General features: G+C 41.5%; 1 protein-coding gene across 1 annotated transcript; it reads left to right on the top strand.

Moving 5' to 3' along the window:
* The first annotated feature begins 407 nt into the window (after positions 1–407).
* On the top strand, positions 408–14,406 carry ADGRF2 (adhesion G protein-coupled receptor F2). The gene is made up of 6 exons (XM_050789019.1): positions 408–504; positions 4,946–4,988; positions 6,169–6,320; positions 7,260–7,493; positions 8,479–9,840; positions 14,201–14,406. Exons 1-6 carry the CDS (start codon positions 433–435, stop codon positions 14,309–14,311), a joined length of 1,974 nt encoding a protein of 657 aa, XP_050644976.1. The 5' UTR covers positions 408–432; the 3' UTR covers positions 14,312–14,406.
* Positions 14,407–22,545: the final 8,139 nt, after the last annotated feature.

Consider the following 22,545-nt stretch of genomic DNA (forward strand, 5'->3'; position numbering starts at 1 on the left):
CTCAGCCCTGCGTAACCCAGAGACTGAAGCATCATTCCTGCTCCCTGAATACAGGCTGTTATTTATTATATCCATGTGGGCAAGGTGAAATCTGGCAGGCAGTAGCTTCCTTTGGAGGGGTTCTCATGTTAGGAGTGACGTGCAAGCTAACAGTAGAGGGTGGGGGATATCTCAGCAATTGCCTCTGTCTCCCAATGCTGCCTGTGCTCTCACTGCCGCCTCCTAGAGAACGAAGTTAATGGGAGGTCACAGGACACTGCCTCTGGAGCAGAAAGGTCTGAGTAGGCAGCATGGAAGAGGAAGACTGCCCAGTCTCATAGGTGAACTGATTGGGTCTGCAGTGGCATGGAGCCTATGAAAGCTTCAAATTGGAGACATTTTGCCTTTTTATTTATTCTTGTAGAAACAAGAAAGTCAGCTGTGTGGAAGACAATGACTCATACACTTTTGCTGTACTGCTTGGTGTTTCTTTTGCCCACAGAGTCATGTAGGACGTTGTACCAGGTAAGAAAAGGGGAAGGAGTGGAGGATGAGCTGGTGGGGAAAGCAAATGGACAAAAAAATCCATCAGCTACCAGCTCTCAGTTACCAGAGAGCTGAAGTATAGGGCAAAGATGGTGATAGAGTGACTGGCCCAGCCAGAAGTAATTACAACTACAGCTAACCAAAACCCACTTTAGCCAATAGCTACACATTGTTTGTCTCTCAGCCTTTTCCCATGAGTTCCTGAGATGAAATGAGGCTCAAGTGATTTAAGAGTAATAAATACTTTGTTCTATATCTTCTGATAGTGAATGTTTCAGTTGTTCATAACCAGGGTGGTACCATTTCCTGGGGGCACTTGAAAATGTGGGGGTCGTAAGGGTTGCCACAATGACCAGGAGGTATTCGTGGCATTTAGAGGCAGGGCCTCTAAAGAGATAGGGCCTAGGAATGGCCTGGCATAATGACGCATTGTCTCATCCAAAATGGCAATAGCATCTCCCATAAGAAACCTGATAGAAACCTGAAGAAACTCCCATAAGAAACATCTCCCATAAGAAACCTGAAGAAACTCCCATAAGAAACCATAACCATGAATGGGTTAGAAGGAGCAATGAGGAGCTAGAAGGAGCTAGAAGGAGCTGGAAGGAGCAATTCAGGCAGTGGTTAAGCGAGGTCTCACTGGGACAGAATTTCTGGCAATGGACTATTTTAAATTTTGTAGGACAGGGGGCCCTATGGCTCTTTCTTAAATATTTTTCCTGACACCATAAGTAATTTTAATTTCCCTGTTAGTTACTCATTTAAAATAAGCTGTGGAGGAGCACTTGAAAGAGGATACATGAAAACATTTGAGCATCTTCTGAAGAGAGTACTATTATTTGACCACAAGTTCTGGAAGGGAGCTCTGAGATCAACTGGTGAAACTCCACACCCTTATTTTGCAGTTGGGGGGATGGAGACCCATGGTGTGAGATGTGATTTGCTTGAAGTACATACTTACTCAGTTACAGGGCCAAGGCCAGAACCCCTGTTTTCAGATTCTCGGCTTCTTGATCTTTCCATTTTAATGTATGTCTTCTCAACAAGAGCCTTTTAGGAAAAAATGACTTTGGAAGTTCCTTCCAAGAGTTTTTCAAATGATATTTACTTTACCCTCAAGTTAGTTTGTCTTTGCATGGGAATCTTCTGCATGGCTCCCCTTCCCCACTAATACTAAACAGGTACCTGGTTTCTGGGAGAAGTTAGAGACTCTTGGAAAGACCATTTCCTGAAGGCTGTCAACCCTCCAGTTTGTTACTAATTCCTCCTTTCATTCCATTTCTGCATTCACAGTTTTCTACAAGACAGAATGTGGACAGTAGGTAGAGCATGGGAGGTTGGCTTTGTTTCTCTTGATCATTGGGATTTACCTTACTGGGAACATTCTATCCTTCTCTTCTCATTAGACAAGCTACTGGGTGCTGAGCTGCTGAGCTGCTGATACTGCTGGCTCCTGACCTGCCTATGCACCCAGGCAGCTCAGCAGGTTCAGCAGGTTGCCGGTTTGCAAGCCTCTTTTTTTCACAGTATTAGGTTGGGGACGGTTGGTATCCCAAGCTAAAGTAATCTGTACTGGATGCTACACTAGAAATGAAATAACCAGAGGAGTATGTGATGTGCTTTGCAAATTAGATGGGAAGAAATTAATCATATCCTTCCCTTAAGAAGGCAGAGTTTTCAGAACTACAAGTAAACAGAATATCATGGTTTTCTGCCCATATACATGATAAATATAATGTGACTTCACTAGAGTTTATTTAATGGACCAAATATCATCCAGAGTTGTTGACCTATAACTGCATTTATCACAGTGCATTAAACACTGTGGTCCTATCAAGATGGTGTTGAGTATCTTGAGATGCCTGTATTTCCTTCCACTCATCCCCTCTGCCTGTTGCCCTTGGACACAGGCTGGCTGTTTAGAAAAAACAATATTGTAGGATCAGGAGATCTAAGTTCTCATCCTAGCTGTAAGGGGCATTTCCTGCATGGACTTGTACAAATCACTGCAATATCAAGCCTCATTTTCCTTAACTGTAAAATAAAAGGGCTGGATTGGATGATCTATAAAGTCTTCCAAAATTCTGAAGATGTTATTTTAGCATTCTTGTTTGGTGCAAGAATTTTAATTCTTCCACTTATAAAATAAGGCTTGATTCTCTGGACTAGAAAATGAAAAGTCATCTTCTGTCAGTGATTTCACAGATATGAATCCTCAGTGATACTTTCTTGACTTCGGAGAGATCCCAAAAGCTCAATTCAGATACCCCACAAGTTCTTATTCAGTAGAGAAAACAGAGAATATTCAGCTTTGTTTGTTGATAACATAGAGAGAAGTAAGGTTGTGAAGAAGAACCCCATGAGTTGGCATGAACCGCAAGAGTTAGTCACAGAGCTGTGTCATCGAATTTCCAATTTCTTCCTCAATGGATTAGAACTTGGAGCCCAAGTTGCAGTAATTGGGTCAAGGCTCTTCTCAGCCACTAGGAAACGCTATTCCGGTGCAGAAGCAAGAAAACTGAGTCTTTCTCTTTCTCCTCACACTCACATACACACATGTACATATATGTCAGTGTATATATATGCATACTAAAATGTATATATGCATACACACATATGCACAAGACACTGAACTAGCTACTTGGAGGAATACACTGAAGCACAATACACAGTACATGTTCTTAAGGAACTTGCGATTTAATTGAGGAGTTAATATGCTTCTATAAAAAAGATTAGATAGCAAAATGGCAGGTCAGGTGAGAATATGCCAAGCATTGAATGTGTGTATGGCTGTATGGATGATGAACCCTGTAGGAGCCAGAGGAAAAGATGTATCATGTACAGAACTGGATCAGGAAAGATCTCTTGGAAGGGGGAAACGTGAGCTTTGTATGTAATTGACGTTTGACATTCGTAAGTTTATGTGCAGAGTAATAACAGTAGTAAATCCTTAAATAGACTTATAGTATTAGAGCCCATTCCTAGTGCTTTTCATAGATGAGCACATTTACTCCTCATAAACATGCTCTAGGGCAAGTATCATACAATTATAGTACTATAGTTCCTACTCTACTTTATGGAAGAGGAAACTGAGGCTCAGACGGATAAAGTTTCCCAAGGTCTCAGATGTTGGTGTTGAGATTTGAACCCAGGTTGTCTACTCCCAGAGTATATCCCTTGACCACTATGTGACACTTTCTTAGTGAAGGGTCAGATATGGTCTCAATGGATGGGACAAAGAGGGGGTTCTAATTAGGACTGATGGAGATGCTCATGGTGTGCAGGAGCTAAGTTTTGGGGGAGTTCTCCTAAGGAAAAAGAATGCAATATTACACATACAAAACTAAGGGAAAAGTGAAAATTTATTTAGAATGAGAACAGGAATCACAACAAATTTCAAATTTAGAAATGCTGGATAGTATTATTTAGCATTATTCAGTAATAAGACAATATTTTTTATTAATGAAATGCCCACCTTTTAGTTCCTACATTTTTGACTGCATACTTGCATGATCTTATTGTTTTTTCTATAGAGAGAATAGAAATATTATTCAGTCTTTCCTCCAGCATTATTGATCAAATTTGTTTCTCATTATTCCTAGTTTAGAAAAGTATCTTTCAGTTTCTAATTTATTATTAGTAATGGCATGTAAGCATGTTGGACTGTTATCAAATTTGGGAAAATTCTATCCAATTTATTTCATATGTGAGCTGCAAGGTATCAGGGAACTTAGAATTTTCTTGTTCTGTGAATAATTGTAAATGTTCTTGGCATTGATATCACTTAAGTGTTGATGTTCTCATTGTAATGCAGAAGTGACTGGAAACTACATAACTATATCCTACTAAATTCAAACTAAACGTATCCCAGCTTAACTTGTCCAGAATCCATGAATAGATATGGCTTCTCTAGTGATACCCAAAATGAGAGAGAGTATGAAGGAGGCAGAACTGAAATGGCACAAAATGATGGTCTTAACAGATGGTAGGTGGTTAAAACATTTTGCTTTTGATAATTTAATAAAACATATGATCACATGAACACATGAGATGATCTGCTCATTGCTAGATCCTTTCCCAGGGCTTCAAAAGGTCCCATATGAGCAAGGCTCTCTGAGGCTTAACCTTTGTCAATTTCTTGCTCAATCCACTTCTGCTCATAACATGTTTCCTGGATAGAACATAGACTCTTCTTACTGGAGAGAGAGGAGTGCTCCTACTGGGTAGCAGTGGGAGAGAAAGTGGTCCAGGCTGAAGGGAAAATGGGGTCATGGAGGAGCCGTAATTCATGGACTCAGCTTTGGGTGGGCCATGCTGGTATCATAGTTAATTTAACTGTGGTTGTTTGTGACTAACGTGAGCTGTTGGGCTGGCATACCAACAATTGATTTTGATGCAAATTTTGATTTTCCCTTTCTAGGCTGCCAGCAAAAGCAAGGAGAAGGTGCCTGCCCGGCCATACGGTATGTTGGCAGCAGCTACTTATCACATGGAAGTTTTGCTGTCCATCTATTGTAATAGAGGGCCATTCTCAGCCCTCTGTCCTGTGGCATGGCAGATGGAATCCTTGATGACTTGCATTTGGACTCTGATTATTTCCTTCATATTAAATTGTACCTTTGCCTTTTTTTTTCTTTTTGACGTTTACGTTAGGGGGTACACGTGCAGGTTTTTTACACTGGCGAGTTGCGTGTCACTGGGGTGTGGTGTACGAATGATCCCACCCAGGCAGTGAGCATAGTACCAGGTAGTAAATTGTACATTTCACCCCACCCTGTTCCTCTCTCCTCCCAGTACCCTCTGCTCCACCCTTGTCTGAGAATTCTTTGCCATAGATCCTTTGGATTGAGCCCATTCAAACTGGTCCAGTGGCTAGAATAGATCTGTGAGAAGTCATTGATGATATAACATATTATAGAGTTCCTGAGCTGAGAGACTTCTTAGCAAACATTGGAAGCAGTGGATTCCAACTAGAGCTGATCTGGGGAGCTTCAGGGGTCTGAGGAAGTATTCAGGGGTTCCTGTGAGGGTGTGAGAGTGACCTAGTGGACTGCACTGTGGGTTTGTCCCTCTCACTTCACCTGGGACAGTTCCAGATTTTTTCGGTTGTTGTTTTTTTAGACAGTCTCACTCTGTCTCCCAGGCTGGAGTGCAGTGGCACGATCTTAGCTCATTGCAACCTCTGCGTCCTGGATTTAAGCAGTTCTCCTGCCTTAGCCTCCCGAGTAGCTGGGATTACAGGCACACGCCACTATGCCCAGCTAATATTTTGTATTTTTAGTAGAGATGGAGTTTCACCATGTGGCCAGGCTGGTCTCAAACTCCTGACCTCGTGATCTGCCCACTTTGGCCTCCCAGAGTGCTGGGATTACAGGTGTGAGCCACTGTACCTGGCCATGTTCCACTTTTATCTATTTTATACACTGCAGTTCAGGATAAGATTTTGTTGGAAACAATAACATTTTGTTGCTAAAATAGATGATGACCACTGATCCATTTCAGTCTTCCTCCACTTTAGGAAGAGAAGACACTGATGTCTTCAGTATTTATGTGCTGTCACTGGCAGTGACACCTTGGTGACTGGCCCAATGGGCCCAGAGCCCAGACCTTCCCATCTGATACGGTCTCCTTTCATTTTCCGAGGTGTATGCGATGGTGTCTGTACAGGCAACTCCCAGTGTACTCAACCTTGCCCTCCAGACACTCAGGGAAATATGGGGTTTTCATGCAGGAAAAAGACATGGCACAAGATCACTGACACCTGTCGGACTCTTAATGCCGTCAACATCTTTGAGGTAATATCTTTTCTTTGCAATATGGATTCTGATGTGCACTGTATGAGCCCAGTGGAGGCTCCCCTTGGCAGTGGATATTGCCCTCAGTAAGAGAGAGGATGAGCATGTGGCAGGGCAGCGTGTAGGGATGGGTGAATAGATAAGCATCCACTAGTCTCATTTTCTATGCAAAAATAGCCTTCTAAACTTGGAGTATGTGAAAGTTTGTGCTCATGGACTCCTGGCCATGTGAAGGGGCAGGCTGCAGGAGGGCCAGAAGGGGGTCCTCTAAAGCAAGGGTTAGTAAACTTCTGTAAAGTGACAGACAGAAATATTTCAGGCTTTGTGGGTCACATGGTCTCTGTCGTGCCTACTTGACTCTACCATTGTAGCATGAAATCAGCTGTGGATAGTGTTTAAATTAACGGGCAGGTTGCATTCCAGTAAAACCTTATTTGCAAAAACCAGGCAGCCGGTCTGGGTCCATAGTTTGCCACCCCTGCCTTAAAAATATGGGAACCAGACTCTGAATCTATGGGAGATACTTTCTATTGCTATTTTCAGTCTTGGTGTTCCAGCTGATTCATCCAAATCGAGTTTCAAATTTCTATTTTTAAGATAGACTCATCACTCATGATTTGCCCTTCATAAATATTACAAATAAGCTTAAATGGTACTAGAAATTTCTATATATACAGGTTGTCTGAAGTGATATGCTGAAGATAACAGTTGTTATTTGGGGAGAGGGGGATTAAAGAATAGGTAGATGGGAAGTAGGGACTTTTATTTGCTGGTTCATGCAACTCGGTGTTGGTCAAGTTATTTGACAGCAGATGTGACTCTGAAAGTGTAAAACAGAAAAACATTATGTTAGGCTGTCCTAAGTTTTAGTAAAGGTACTTTTACGTTTAACATAAAAATAAAAATTATAAAAATTTCTTTCTTTTTGCCATATCGTAGGAGGATTCACATTTGGTTCAGCCATTTGAAGACAATATAAAAATAAGTGTATATACTGGAAAGTCTGAGACCATATCAGATATGTTGCTACAAAAGTGTCCCACAGATTTGTCTTGTGTAATTAGAGGCATTCAGCAGTCACCCCGGATACCAGGAAACATTGCCATAATTGTGCAGCTCTTACACAACATATCAACAGCATTATGGACAGGTGTTGATGAGGAAAAGATGCGGGTGAGTGTCCCTGAATACTTGGAAGAACATTATCTCAGTGGGAAAGGAATGCAGGTTAGTTCGAGTATTATGTGAGCTTCTTAGGGACTAGGAACCATTCTTTCACATCAGTATTTCTAATGTCTAGCAAAGCAAGTGTTCAGTAAAGAAAGGATGAATAAATGAATGGAAAAAGTAAACATATTTAATCAACAAATATTTATAGAGAGCACTTACTTGGTACTGTAGTGAATTTTGGAGTATGATTTACCAATGTATCTTTTGGCTACTGAATACATTTAAGAAACATTCTGTTTTGGAGAGAGAAAGACTTTTCTTATTTTCATTTATGAGTTAGGATAGGTTGCTAAAATGGAAAATAATTGAATGAAAAAAAAACCAAAAAAAAAAAAAAAAAAAAAAAAACACACACACACAGCCATACCTATCCATTGCAGAAACATGAAATAGAACTGGGTCCATTTTGCTTAGTTTTGATCTTCAAAGCAAAGATAATAAAAAGTAGATTCAGACTCCAGGGTGAATTTCCAATTTATTACGTTCTTGTATAGGGCCCTGCAACACATTTGGGATGCAACAGAGGTTAAACACATGATGGGTTCTCTGAGCAGGGTAAGCAAGTTGCTAGTTTTGCCTAGGTGTGATGTGGAGGGAATGATGGACAGGAGCATATGGAAAGCTGCCCAGTGGCCTGGCTCGCAGAAGGCCATTGCATAAATGGAGGAGGGCATGGTGAGGCAATTCCTTTGTAGCTCTATCATCTAAGTCAAACTTCAGTGTACATGCAAGTCACCTGGGGATCTTATTAAGATGCAGATTCTGATTCATTAAATCTGGGGTGGGATCTGAGATTCTATATTGCTAAGAAGTTCCCAGAGTATGCTTAGGTTGCTGGTTGGAGGAGCACGCTTTACAAAAGTGAGTGTTGAATGCACTGGCAGTTTCAGAGAGTGGCTCAGTACTAACACTGGTTCTTTATTGTCAGAGTTACAGCACCATAGCCAACCACATTCTTAATAGCAAAAGCATCTCCAATTGGACTTTCATTCCTGACAGAAACAGCAGCTATATCCTACTACACTCAGTCAACTCCTTTGCAAGAAGGCTGTTCATAGATAAATATCCCGTTGACATACCAGATGTCTTCATTCATACTATGGGCACCACCATATCTGGAGATAACATTGGAAAAAATTTCACTTTTTCGATGAGAGTTAATGATACCAGCAATGAAGTCACTGGGAGAGTGTTGATCAGCAGAGATGAACTTTGGAAGGTGCCTTCCCCTTCTCAGGTCATCAGCATTGCATTTCCAACTATTGGGGCTATTTTGGAAGCCAGTCTTTTAGAAAATGTTACTATAAATGGGCTTGTCCTGTCTGTCATTTTGCCCAAGGAACTTAAAAGAATCTCACTAATTTTTGAAAAGATCAGCAAGTCAGAGGAGAGGAGGACACAGTGTGTTGGCTGGCACTCTGTGGAGAACAGATGGGACCAGCAGGCCTGCAAAATGATTCAAGAAAACTCCCAGCAAGCTGTTTGCAAATGTAGGCCAAGCAAGTTGTTTACCTCTTTCTCAATTCTTATGTCACCTCACATCTTAGAGAGTCTGATCCTGACTTATATCACATATATAGGCCTGGGCATTTCTATTTGCAGCCTGATCCTTTGCTTGTCCATTGAGGTCCTAGTCTGGAGCCAAGTGACAAAGACAGAGATCACCTATTTACGCCATGTGTGCATTGTTAACATTGCAGCCACTTTGCTGATGGCTGATGTGTGGTTCATTGTAGCTTCCTTTCTTAGTGGTCCAATAACACACCACAAGGGATGTGTGGCAGCCACATTTTTTGTTCATCTCTTTTACCTTTCTGTATTTTTCTGGATGTTTGCCAAGGCACTCCTTATCCTCTATGGAATCATGATTGTTTTCCATACCTTGCCCAAGTCGGTCCTGGTGGCATCTCTGTTTTCAGTGGGCTATGGATGCCCTTTGGTCATTGCTGCCATCACGGTTGCTGCCACTGAACCTGGCAAAGGCTACCTACGACCTGAGGCCTGCTGGCTCAACTGGGATATGACCAGAGCCCTCCTGGCCTTCGTGGTCCCAGCTTTGGCCATCGTGGTAGTAAACCTGATCACAGTCACACTGGTGATTGTCAAGACCCAGCGACCTGCCATCAGCAATTCCATGTTCCAGGAAGTGAGAGCCATTGTGAGAATCAGCAAGAACATTGCCATCCTCACACCACTTCTGGGACTGACCTGGGGATTTGGAGTAGCCACCGTCATCAATGACAGATCCCTGGCCTTCCACATTATCTTCTCCCTGCTCAATGCATTCCAGGTAAGTCCAGATGCTTCTGACCAAGTCCAAAGTGAGAGAATTCATGAAGATGTTCTGTGATTAGGAGCTTGTGGCATTAAATTTCTATGTAAAAGCCAGTGGATTCGGAATAGCATATGGAGTGGGGAAATAAACTTTTGTTCCAGAGAGACCTGGATTTGGATCCTGACTCTTTCATTTACTAATAATGTATAACATGATCTTGGGATATTTACTCAACTTTTTTGAGCTATATTTTCCTCACATATAAAATGAGTGCAATACTGTCCACTTTATAGGAGTGTTTGGAAAATGAAATTAAATGGTGAATGGGAAAGGATCAAGTACTAAAATGATCTTAAGACCATAGACAACCTAGTAATAGGCTAAGTTGTTATGGTTTAAAAATTAAGCAATAACACCCTCCCCAAAATTTAGGTATATAACTGGAGGTATTAAAGTTTGCACATTTATTACATTTCCTTCCACTTAGAATTTTTAGCTACCATTGGAAACCATCTTATTTTAACATGGCAAGCTATACAGAAAAAGTATCGAAGATCGTTTCTCCTTTCTTCTCTTACCACACTTAGATGAATTAAGCAATGTTCACAGTTTCATGTGCATCCTTTGCCAAAATTTCTATGCTCATACAAATATATTTTCACATAACACAGGGGTTAAAACAAGGTATATGATTGTGTAACTTGCTTTTGCACTTAAAAATATGCGCTAGAATTTTACCAGCTCATTATGTATGAATATGTCTCTAATGGCTGCATAGCATTGCATATTCAATAATTTCCTTCTTGATTGAAATTTTTTTTTCCATTTTTTAATGTTATAGTGTGTGAATGATCCAAAGTTTATTATATTGAATGCTAATATGTAGATAGCAACTAATTGAAAAGCAAGCTTTTATTTTTCTAAAGATATCTAAAACATTATCTTATTTTCTGAATGTATGCGGTAGCCAGTAAGACTATTTTCAAGTAAATGCTTCACCTAATTGCTAATAGATATCTTAAGTCAAGTGTCTTCTCATTTTCCTTTTTCAGAATTTATGTATAAATGATTTCACTTTATAATAAACACTTTGATGTCTTGAAGAACAAAGTTAATAACAATAGGGGTATCTCATATTTTGAGTCTCTACTTTTTTTGCACTTTTATAGAAAATATTAATTGTATCCTACATTTGTATAGCTTTTGGTAGTTATCAGTTGCTTTATGCATGTTTACAAAACTAGTCATTGAAAAGACTTGGGTAAAAACCCTATTTTTCATAAACCCCTCATGAGCTCATGACTCACTCCACAGTATTTTCCTTCTCTTGTCTCCCTTAGGGCCGTCTTCCCTGTGAGTTTTGTTTTGGACAAGGCTGTGAGCACTTGCATTTTGATATCTTGAGCACCTTTACCTGTCATTGTAGGATCACTTGTGCTTTCAATTTCATTTCTGCCTTGAATCCCAGTAAGGAGCAGGGAGGGGCCTACCTAAATGCCAGTGCAGACGGGGCAGTGAGGAGATGAGAACAAAGTGTTGGTGAGGCCAGTGGGGGGCACTGGGCAGTGCTGTGTTGGTGCTGGCCTGTATTGACCCACAGAAGCTGCCTATTATATTTCCAGGATTGTTCTGAGCTGGCTGTGAACACCGCCATCAATAACAATTAAATCATATAGACTTGCAATTAAACAAATTGGGTTAAAAGTAAAGGTCATGTATCCTCAGAACTCATCACTTCCTAATTATTTGTCTACCTTTTCTCTTGAGGTTACTTGCCTCTATTGTGTCTGCATGGTGGAAAATCTGTACAATGATGTGCTACTGCCTATCTCTTTCTAAATCCATGCTCAGCGATGTCACAGGGCAAGATTCAAATAGGCCATGGTGGGGGTAATTAACTATAGAGATTGGCAAACACTACAAATAAGGAGAGTTTATTGCCATTTACTAGCATATCACTGGATCAGGGCATCCTCTGAGGGAGGAGAGAGAGGAGCCATGGATCTACTGAGATGGGAGACACAACCAACTGGGTGTAAAAAGCAGAAGTGGAGTCTTAGGATGAGATGAGGGGCAGCAGCAGAGGCTGATGGAGCACAGACAGAGGGGAGAGATTCTGAAACATATTGAGAGGCCCAGAGGATGTGGGAGGAAGACTCTTGTAAAGATTTCCTGGTCTTAGCCCCAGGGGAATACCTGCACTAGTTTTAAAACTCACCCATCCCCTTTACTAGAGAGGTTTTATTATGGTGTCAGTTGCTGCCTCGACTACCCACCTTGTCCATCCATAACTTCTGGTTGTATTTACTGAGAGTGATTGTGGGCTGGGTGAGTTTTTGGGACTCCCTCATAGCCATTTTGGTGGGAAAAAATAAAGCACATATACCAAACCCTGGGAGAACACCTTGAGAGTTACCTGTCCAAACTGTGCTTTACCTACTAAAAGAAATGCTACTGGTGAATTGTTTGTTAGGTATATTCTTTCTTCCCTTCTCAACCAGATACCAAACTTTATGGCCAATCTTTTAATCCAAATCTTCTGAAAGATGTTTTGCATAACTTTATCTAAGGTGGCACGGGCCAACGAAAAGTGATCCTAATGGAGTATTTCCCTGATATATGTTTGTAAAGTCATGTTAAAGTCATGTTTATAGTCATGTGACATGACTATAAAAGTGCAGGTTGCATAATAAAGAAATTAAACACATACATACACTCAAATGAAGAGACACCACATTTACTACTTATTTTGTGCCAAGCATTATGCTTAATGTTGCAGATACAAATATAGATAGACCAACCCCAAGGAATTAAAAATCCTATAAGGAGAGAAATTCCTCTTAGTTCTTTAGCCAAAGAATATTAACCATCAGCATATTTGTAGAAAAAAGCATGCTAGCATTGTGGTTCCCAGATCTTTAAAAAATATAATTCCTGGGCCAAATTAATGGAGATCCTGAAATGTATTCCTAGTACCAAAATCAGGCTGGAATATATTTGTCAGATGGGGCCTTATAAGCATGATAACTTTGCAACATAATGGACCATGACAACAATAATTTTTTTTTGTAGCAGATACAATAAGAGATTTCAATAATTACCTTGTAGGCTCAGAGTGTTACACAGAAGAACAATCTCATAAAAGCTACATGGAGATTAAGCTTTTGAGGGTTGGACTGGCTGAATAGGAAGGTGTATGTTAATGTGTTTGGGGGACTGGATTAGCTGCAAGGATATACACTGGTCCCTGTAAAGTTCTCCACCTCTCATCTGGGCTTTTACCAAATAGTGGCAGATTTGGTATTGTTCTCAGTGATGAATACCAGGTTGTAACATCTTTATGGTGCCAGCTGTATAAAACCCATGCCCGTTAACAGGCCTCTGGGTAGGTAAGAGTTCAGGTAAGAGTTCACACTCACTTGTGAAGTCAGAGCAGCTTAGCATGGGTATTCCTAAATAAAAGGTCATTATCTAACCTCCCTTTTCAGGTGAGCCATGGATGGAGAAACTGCACATTTAGGAGAAATTGTTGTCTAATGAATGTTCCTGTCTATCACATTTTGAATGCTGAATCTCAGCTTCCTTTTCCTTAACTGGAAAATGGAACTACAACTTGCCATTCTTTCCTCAAGGGGGGTTTTGTATCAATGTATGTGAAACAGAAGTAAAAACTTCAAATGGACTATAGCTATAGAGGAACAGACTGTTTTGGGTTTTATATGGGGTTTTTTGTTTGATATGGAAAATAAAAGATATAAAAGCTAATTAATTCCTTCTACATCATCATATTGGGAATACTTGTCATGTGCTTAGAAACTCAATCTATTTAAAGTCATTAAGTTTTTGAGGATGTATACACTTGACTTTTCTTTGCAAGTTTTATAATATTCTTTGTAGTGGATGAGGAAGGAGGTTGAAGGTGTTATGGGAAGTTGAGCAACAGCTGTTTCTGCTCTTTTCTGTGGAAGGCTTCTCCTACTTACTGTTCAAGGACGGCAAGCCTGCATTCGTTGCCCAACACCTCCTCTGACTCTTTCTTGGATCATTATATTCAGTTGAGAGGCCCAGCTCCTGCTAAGTGCAAACACTTTTAATTTGCCCAACTTAAAAGGAAAGTTTAAAAATATTCCTGTATGATGTAGGGACCTTGGTCTCTTTGGTTTACTGAGGTACCTCTACAGTGACTGGCATATGGAAGACACTCATCAATATTCATTGAATGAATCTAGGTATTGTGATCTAAGGATGATAAATTAAGAGATTTCATAAAATTGTTTTCTTTTTATCAAAATAGGAATTGGTAATAACTGAGAGTGTGTTTTATCATCATCATTCTTTTGTAAATGACTCTTCCTCCCTCTTCTGTGTTTCCCAGGGCTTCTTCATCCTAGTGTTTGGAACCATCCTGGATCCAAAGGTACTGAATGTAAATTCTTCTTGTTGCTTTTTCTGTATTATCGGTACTTGGCCATGTAAAGGCTTGTAAAGGCTATTTATTGAAAAGCTCTCACTTCATTCATTTGTACAGATGTATGAAGCCTGGATCACTGCTCTTTACAATGCAAATGATATTGACCAGCTTGCAAGTTCTTATGGGAATGAATGTTTTATGTACATTAGTGCTGATTCTTAAAACAATTGTAGGTATTGATATTTTCAATTTTACAGATGAGGAAACTGAGACTCAGAGTGAACAGCTTGCTCAAGATCACTACAGAAACCCACTCTGATTAGTTGAAGCAGAAAAGGAACTTATTAAATCTTGCAGTATTATCTTTGGGAGGGTCTCTTCAGCTTGGAGTTTTGGAGGCTCTGCTCCAGGAATAGTTACCAATGCACAGCACAGAAATGCTCCACAAGAGATACCATTGCTCTTCCCCGCTTTGCTGGGCACAGATAGCACAGCTCACCAGGCCAATGTCAGGCAGTAAACACTTAAGCCCGAGTTGCTGCTACTGCTGCCTGGGAGATCACCTCACCCTGCCTGTCTGGTACACCAGCACCCGCATTTATTCATTGTCATGTCTGATTGGCTGAGTTCAGGTCACATGGTCATGTCTTAGCTGCAAGGTTGGGTGGAAGTGTGAGTTCCTACTTGTATCTTGAACAGCAGTGGAGTCAAGAAAAGAAACTCTTCAAATACAGATGAGTCTTGAAAGGGATGAGCATTGAAAACAAATAGAAACCAAGTAAAGGAACAACCCCTCAAATGTTTATTCAGCCTTCTAAAACCACCCTCTTTCCATTGTACCATACTACCTTCTGGAAAAAGTAAAGCAAACAACCCTCTCAGATATAAATGCAAACCCCTTCTGTCAATTAAAGTAAATAAATAAATAAAAATAAAAAGGAACAGTACCAGGTTGGATTTACAAAACCAAACCAAAAACCCCAAACAAACAAAAACGTAATCCACTCCTTCCCCCAAGCACCCCACCTTCACTGCAGAGTTTCTTGTTTGTTTGCTTATTTATTTATGTTTTACTATTTATTTTTTACTTATTTATTTATTGTTTACTAAATAAGAAGAGCACCTGTATTCAGCTGGCAAGACTTAGAGAAAAGGACATGTTAATTTTTTTTTTTAACTTTCACTCTATTACTCTGACTGGAGTGCAGTGGCACCATCATGGCTCACGGCAGCCTCCACCTCTTGGGCTCAGATGATCCTCTCATCACAGCCTCCTGAGTAGCTGGAACTACAGACACATGCCACCACACCCAGCTAATTTTTAAAAATTTTTGTAGAGATGGGGTCTCCCTATGCTGCCCAGGTTGGTCTCGAACTCCTGAGCTCAAGGGATATACTCATCTTGGCCTCCCAAAGTGCAGGGATTATAGGAATGAGCTACTGCATCCAGCCTACTGCCAGTAATATTCTATTAAATTAATATCAAAGGTTTGTTAAAAGGTCAGGAGATAGAGACCATCCTGGCCAACGTGGTGAAACCCCGTCTCTACTAAAAAATACAAAAACATAGCCAGGCATGGTGGCATGTGCCTGTAGTCTGAGCTACTCAGGAGACTGAGGCAGGGAAATTTCTTGAACCCGGGAGGTAGAGGTTGCAGTGAGTCAAGATCACCCCGCTGTACTCCAGCCTGGCGACAGAGCCAGTTGGGATGATGCAGAGATAATAATATTTTCTCTGCCTTCTCCATTTGATTATGGCAAAGAACAAATGCAATTTTGTAGGTAAAAACACAAAGCACTTAAGGTACTGCCCAGTCATATGCCACAGGATTATGTTTCTATTATCTGTGAAACCACAACTAGTATCTGTAGCCAGAGTACCAGCAGCTGCATTTTTACTTAGTTTACCAGTGTTAGGTGAGATGTGCAAAGAACTCCAAGCCATGGAAACTTCTATCAAGATCAAAACCTCTTACCTTTACAATTATGATATGAAAGGTAAATACTCAAAAGTGTCACAGGACCATACACGATTCATTGACCAAAAGTTGTATATACCAGTAGTCTTTAAACTTTTAGGATTAGTAAAACACAGTGAGCACATATCCCTAGATGTGTTCATTATTAACTTAAAAAGTGTTACGTACATTATGAAACCTAAGAGTGAAAAAGGGTGAGAACAAAGAAATGTAAGTAGAAGTGCCAATGTATCTTACAAATTCCAGTGGGCCCTTGAGCACACCGTCCTCCATCCCTGACGGGTGGTTTGAGGTCTGTGTGTGACAAAGAATACGGCATCTGCAGAGAAAGGCGAAGCTACCCTGAGCTGGAGGGCTTTGGCATATATGGATTGTGAACACAGAACTTCTATAAGGCCTCGGAAGGTGAATAATATTTTGTATAGCAGAAATAAGAAGAGGGCCTGTATTCAGCAGGCAAGACTTAGAGAAAAGGACAGGATGACCTAGTCAGGGAAGATGAATTTCATGGGCTGTTGCTATGTTGTATAGTACTTTTTTCTTTGAGATGGGGTGTCACTCTGTTGCCAAGGCTGGAGTGCACTGTCGTGATCTCAGCTCACTGCAACCTCCACCTCCTGGATTCAAGCGATTCTCCTGCCTCAGCCTTTTGAGTAGCTGGGGTTACAGGTGCCCATCACCACGCCCAGCTAATTTTTGTATTTTTAGTAGAGAGGGGGTTTCACTATGTTGACCAGCCTGGTCTCGAACTCCTGACCTCAAGTGATCCACCTGCCTTGGCCTCCCAAAGTGCTGGGATTACAGGCATGAGCCACCATACCCAATCGTATAGTACTTTCTTCCTCTAGAAAAGGTCGTTTGAATAATTGACAAATTGTGAGAAGTGATTACATAAGTGCTCCATAAAAATAATGCCAAAGCTAGGCCAGCTGAGGTGGCTTATGCCTGTAATCCCAGCACTTTTAGGAGGCTGAGGCAGGCAGATCATGAGGTCAGGAGATTGAGATCATCCTGGGTAACGTGGTGAAATCCCGTCTCTACTAAAAATACAAAAAAAAAGTAGCCAAGCATGGTGGCACACGACTGTAATCCCAGCTACTCGGGAAGCTAAGGCAGGAGAATTGCTTGAACCCGGGAGGTGGAGGTTGCAGTGGGCCGAGACGGCCCCACTGCACTGCAGCCTGGATAACAGAGCGAGACTGCGTCTCAAGAAAAAAAAAGAAGCTATGTTGAGGAATCCTCAAACTTGTGGCAAACTGTATTTCTCAACCATTGGGTCCATATTTAAGGCCCTGAAAGTGAGTATCCTGTGCCACCTCCACCTCTCTTGTCTCTCCCCATCTTTCCACCTTTTCCAAGACTACTCCACCGGGTCGCTGATCCCTCCATATCCCTCCAATAGAACCTAGCCGCTAACACAGTACCTGGCCACGATATCAGCCAGGTCCAAGCATATGTGTTATCTTCTTATGATCTTCTAATTCTTAACTTCTTTGTTAAATATCCAGATAAGAGAAGCCTTAAAGGGTCGAGTAACCTCTGCAAAAAGGAGCTCCACAATATCAGAGGTAAAGCTTTCATATTAATTTTTGCATTGAAAAGTTTAACAAGATAACAATCTTAGAGTTTCTGGCATATGGAGTGTTGCTAACACTCTCACCTTAACACTTTGCAATGTGGATTTCCCAGAAGTGCTGGGTGCCTCTTAAACAGTTCAGATTCTTTCTGGAATATGGGGATGCAAAGAGATGCAAGTGGAGTTACATGAATTTAGAGGAGAGTGACAAGATGGCTGGTGTTGGAGGGTGAACCTCAAAGCACATAGTAGGAGAGCAGGTGATCAAAGAAACGAAATAAGTCTTAGGTTCCCATGATATCTCACTTGTTCTCTATGACTCCAATTAGTTGACCCACATCCAAAGTGTAAAAACTGCAGGGAAATTAATTCTGATCCTACACAAAGAACTACTCAAGAGGGGCCAGTTGCCATGGTTGCTGAAGTGGCTTAAGTGGGCTTGGGGCCTGCTCAGGGTTGCTGTAGAGAAGATTCAGTCATTGGACAGCAGGCTGGACTATAACAGGGCCTCTAACTTATCTTCTATTCCTGTGACTTGGAAACAATATATTGCTATGCAAAGAATGAGGGCCATGAACTGTTTTGAGTGAGGGAAAAACTGCCACTCAATTTTTTAAAAAACTTTTAAATGGCAGCAAAAGGAGATTCAGGGTTGGCCCAAGGAATACACCCACAACAAGCGAGGAGGTGATCTAGAGCCTCCCACGCCAATGTCTGCTGGGGTCCACATCCCCTGTCACGGACTGGGGCTCACATCCCCTGTCACGGACTGGGGCTTTAGGGGATCTGCACGGAGAGAGGCTAATTGATGGGGCTGGGTACCCTGTAGCCCTGAGAGCAGCGTTGCCCCATCCTCGTTCCTTGCCTTTCCATTCCCTCTCTGTAGATTTCTTAAGCCCTGCTCTTCTCTTCCTTTTCTTCCCTCTCTTTTTCTGTTCTCGTTTGCCTTACTCTTACCTAACCTTTGGTCTTGTTTTTAGTCTTTGGTCTCCATACCTGGGAATCTGCTGGTTTCTCTGTACCCCTTTCAGCTTAAAAAAAAAAAAAAAGAGAAAAGTTTAATGCAAACGACATTAATAAATATCTAAAGCAATGGTTCTCAACTTGGGCTATACATTAGAATCAACTGGGAAGCTTCAAAAAATGGGGTTGCCTGGGTCACACCCCTGGAGATTCTCATTTGATTGGTCTGGAGTATGGCTTGGATTTGGGGATTTTGAAAGCTCCCCAGGTGATTCTAATGTACAGTCAAGGTTGAGGGTCATTCATCTAAAGTCTCCCTGAAGTGTCCTGGCATTGTGAATATTTATCTCCAACAGGCATCCCTGATGTAAGTAGTCTCCTCCTTCACTTTGGTCTGCTGTGGTGTTCTCAGGGAGAGTCCTGACTCTCTCAATCCCTTCCAATTTAGCTTTGCTCCTTTCCTTATGTGTTTCAGAATTAATCCATTCAGGTCATCATAGAGAAATTCTGCCTTTCAGTGTTATAAAATCCTAGTCATTTCTCCCACTTCTCTTTGTGGTTTTATTTGACTGGTAAGTCAAAATAATATCCAGCATTTTATGAGTAGTTATCGATTGAATCAGTGGTTTTTGATGCTGGCTGTACCTTAGAAACACCTAGAAAGCTTTAAAAATATACCACTTCAGGGCACAGTGGCTCACGCCTATAATCCCAGCACTTTGGGAGGCTGAGGCGGGTGGATTGCCTGAGGTCAGGAGTTCGAGACCATCCTGGCTAACATGGTGAAACCCCATCTCTACTAAAAATACAAAAATTAGCCAGATGGCACATGCCTGTAGTCCCAGCTACTCGGGAGGCTGAGGCAGGAGAACTGCTTGAACTCAGGAGGCGAAGAAGTTGCAGTGAGCCCGAGATTGTGACACTGTACTCTAGCCTGGGTGACAGAGCAAGACACCGTCTCAAAACAACAACAACAACAACAACAACAACAACACAACAACAACAACAACAACAACAAACACTTTTCAGGCCCTAATCAAGAAAAATTAAATCAGAAACTCTTAGAGGCAGGGCCTAAGCATTTTTTAAAGCTCCCCAGTGATTCTAATGTGCTACCTGGGTTAACAATCACTGGCCTAGGTACTATGTAAATTTATCCTAATTTCTTGCAATTCCCCCTTCATTTCTTGCTCACTAACTTTAGGCCACTGCCTGCAATTAGTTTTGTCAACTCTGCTCAGAGGACAAGTAGGTGTCTCATCTGTGCTCTCCTCTTCTGCTTTGTAGGCCTCTAATCCCTAGGTAGCAATCTTCTGTAGTCGAGATTCAACTCCCCTCCTCATGGCTTCCCATGAGTAGTGTCAGTCCTGCTTCCCAAACCCAGCATAATAAATTTGCTTGTCTGTGTTCATTTGATATCTGATGTGATGAATTAGCCTATGTTTATGTGGTAGTAATTCTACCAGTGAGTTAATGTATTACCTACCTTAGGCAACACATTCCTAAAACACAAGGACATCCTTTGGAGACAGGTGCATTACAAGGGGATGGCTTTAACACTGAGGATTTCAGCAGACCAGCTGAGAGAGCTGTTTGAGAGCTTGGAGCCATTTTGCTGTCTATCTCTCTCTCTCCATGCCACTCAATGTCTTCTCCACTATCTACGACCTTCCCAAATTTGGGGCTCCTTCAGTAGGTGGAGCCAGGTCAGGCCAAGGAGGAGGAGGATCTCTCACAGCAGTCGGTTCCTATGTTGTCAGTGGTTCCAATACAAAAAAGGGGAGAAGGGAGCCGGGCACAGTGGCTCACACCTGTAATCCCAGCACTTTGGGAGGCCGAGGTGGGCAGATCATGAGGTCAAGAGATGGAAACCATCCTGGTCAACCTGTGAATCCCCATCTCTACTAAAAATACAAAAATTAGCTGGCTGTGGTGGCACATGCCTGTAGTCCCAGTTACTCAGGAGGCTGAGGCAGGAGAATTGCTTGAACCCGGGAGGCAGAAGTTGCAGTGAGCTGAGATCGTGCCACTGCACTCCAGCCTGGACGAGAGAGTGAGACTCTGTCTTGAAAAAAAAAAAAAAAAAAAAAAAAAGAAAAGGAGAGGAGAGGAATAAAGTGAAGGAGTAAAAGGAATTACTGTGGATCACAATTTCCCAGGTGCTTTGAATAATTGTGATAATTGAAAACAGACTAATAATGATATTTAATAAATGCAATTATACTTTGTCTTCAACAGAAGGCTTCTTCTGAATTATCTTGTCATCCCATCAAAGGCCCAAGTTAAGAAACCAGGCTACATTCCTAACCTGGGAGGTGAGTGCAAAGCAAGGGATTCCCATATATGTCATATATGTGACATTTCTTTTAAAATTGCAATTTGATTAATTATAATTGGAAATGATTTTTTCTTCATTAAAAGGATTCTCCTATACAGTCTATTCTCACCTAGCTATGGTTGGAAATATATTCACACTTCAAATTCTTAGGCTACTGAAATTTTTTTGGCCCCAAAAATTAAGCAGGCATGTCTGAAAATGCTTTTAAATTAGCCTGGGTGACTTTTAGATGGGAGTGAGGAGAGCTGCTTGCTCTACTTAACTGCTCCCTCTCTTCAATCTTCTATCTAGTTCTCTATCCCAGGACATCCTATATGACATCAGCAGTATCCCCAAATTTCCCATTGTGGCCCGTTTCTTTTCCCTAGCATGAAAAGATCAAGGTATGATAAACAATATCTGTGAGAGGCCTCAGGGATGATGGAGAAGTTTATTTACATTTGAGATCTTAGAGATAGACAAAGATATATAGAAAAACAGAAGTAGAGGAAGGAGCCATAGGGGAAAACAGAAATTCAGATACATAAAGACAGAGGGACATGGTGACTCATGGCTAGAAGAGAGCCACGTAGATACCAGGACACGTGCAGACACAAGTCTTCCAATCCTGTGTCTCGATGTCCCTCTGGATCTGGAGACAGAAAAGAGAGGAAGACAGAGGAACCCACACTGAAATACCCACATTCATAATAAGAGACAGAGAGATGCAGGGAGGGGATAAGAGATGCATTGGGAGACCCAGAGAAATGCAGAAAAACAAAACAAAACAAAACAAAAAACAAAAACAAAAACAGAGAGATTGACTCACAGAGACACATACAGCATGACAGAGACAGAAACAGAGACAGATGCACTCAGCTATGTAGAGAGGGCCTCCCACCCCTCATCCCAACACATCCAGGCTCCAGCAGCGTTTGTGGCTTTCTGCAGCAGTTCAGTGCCTTGTATGAAAAATGGGTCTTTTTCAAGACGTGTTACAATGAAAAGGAGGTGGTCCAGCTTAGAGAAAGACAAGGTGTGTAATTCAGCATTTGTGGGCAACAGAAAAGACTGTTCTCTGGATTCCAAAGTGGCTTAAAGGGAGAAGACTCTCCATCGGCCATAAGGGATGTACCCACATGGGCTCATTATTCAAGACAGTGAGCTTATCATGCAGATGTTATAAAGCCTATGAATCTTGCTACTTGTACATGAAAGCTGTGATCTTCTGTTCTTGACAAGGTTGTATATTCCAGGAATGGCAGAGCCCAAAGGAGAAATGTGCTCATTCCTGTCTTCTTGCCTCTGGAGAATATGTAGGAAGCTCACACATGTGGTGCTGATGGAGGAGGGCGTGATGTGCAGAAAGGATGAAAGCCTCCTCTGTCTAAGCTGTTCTGTGCTACTAAACGTTTCTCATCCATCAACTGTACATAGCTACATATACGTCATGCTGAGCAGCCACAGCAAACAA

Source organism: Macaca thibetana, chromosome 4 (genome assembly GCF_024542745.1).
Source record: "Macaca thibetana thibetana isolate TM-01 chromosome 4, ASM2454274v1, whole genome shotgun sequence".
NCBI classification, from domain to species: Eukaryota; Metazoa; Chordata; class Mammalia; order Primates; family Cercopithecidae; genus Macaca; species Macaca thibetana.

What these genes read in the sequence shown, in the direction of transcription:
- ADGRF2 (XM_050789019.1), top strand. Translation starts at nt 433, where the DNA reads ATGACTCATACACTTTTGCTGTACTGCTTGGTGTTTCTTTTGCCCACA. An exon ending in ATGCCGTCAACATCTTTGAG is followed by an intron (nt 6,321 to 7,259) that starts GTAATATCTTTT and finishes GCCATATCGTAG; the next exon opens with GAGGATTCACATTTGGTTCA. An exon ending in TTGATGAGGAAAAGATGCGG is followed by an intron (nt 7,494 to 8,478) that starts GTGAGTGTCCCT and finishes CTTTATTGTCAG; the next exon opens with AGTTACAGCACCATAGCCAA.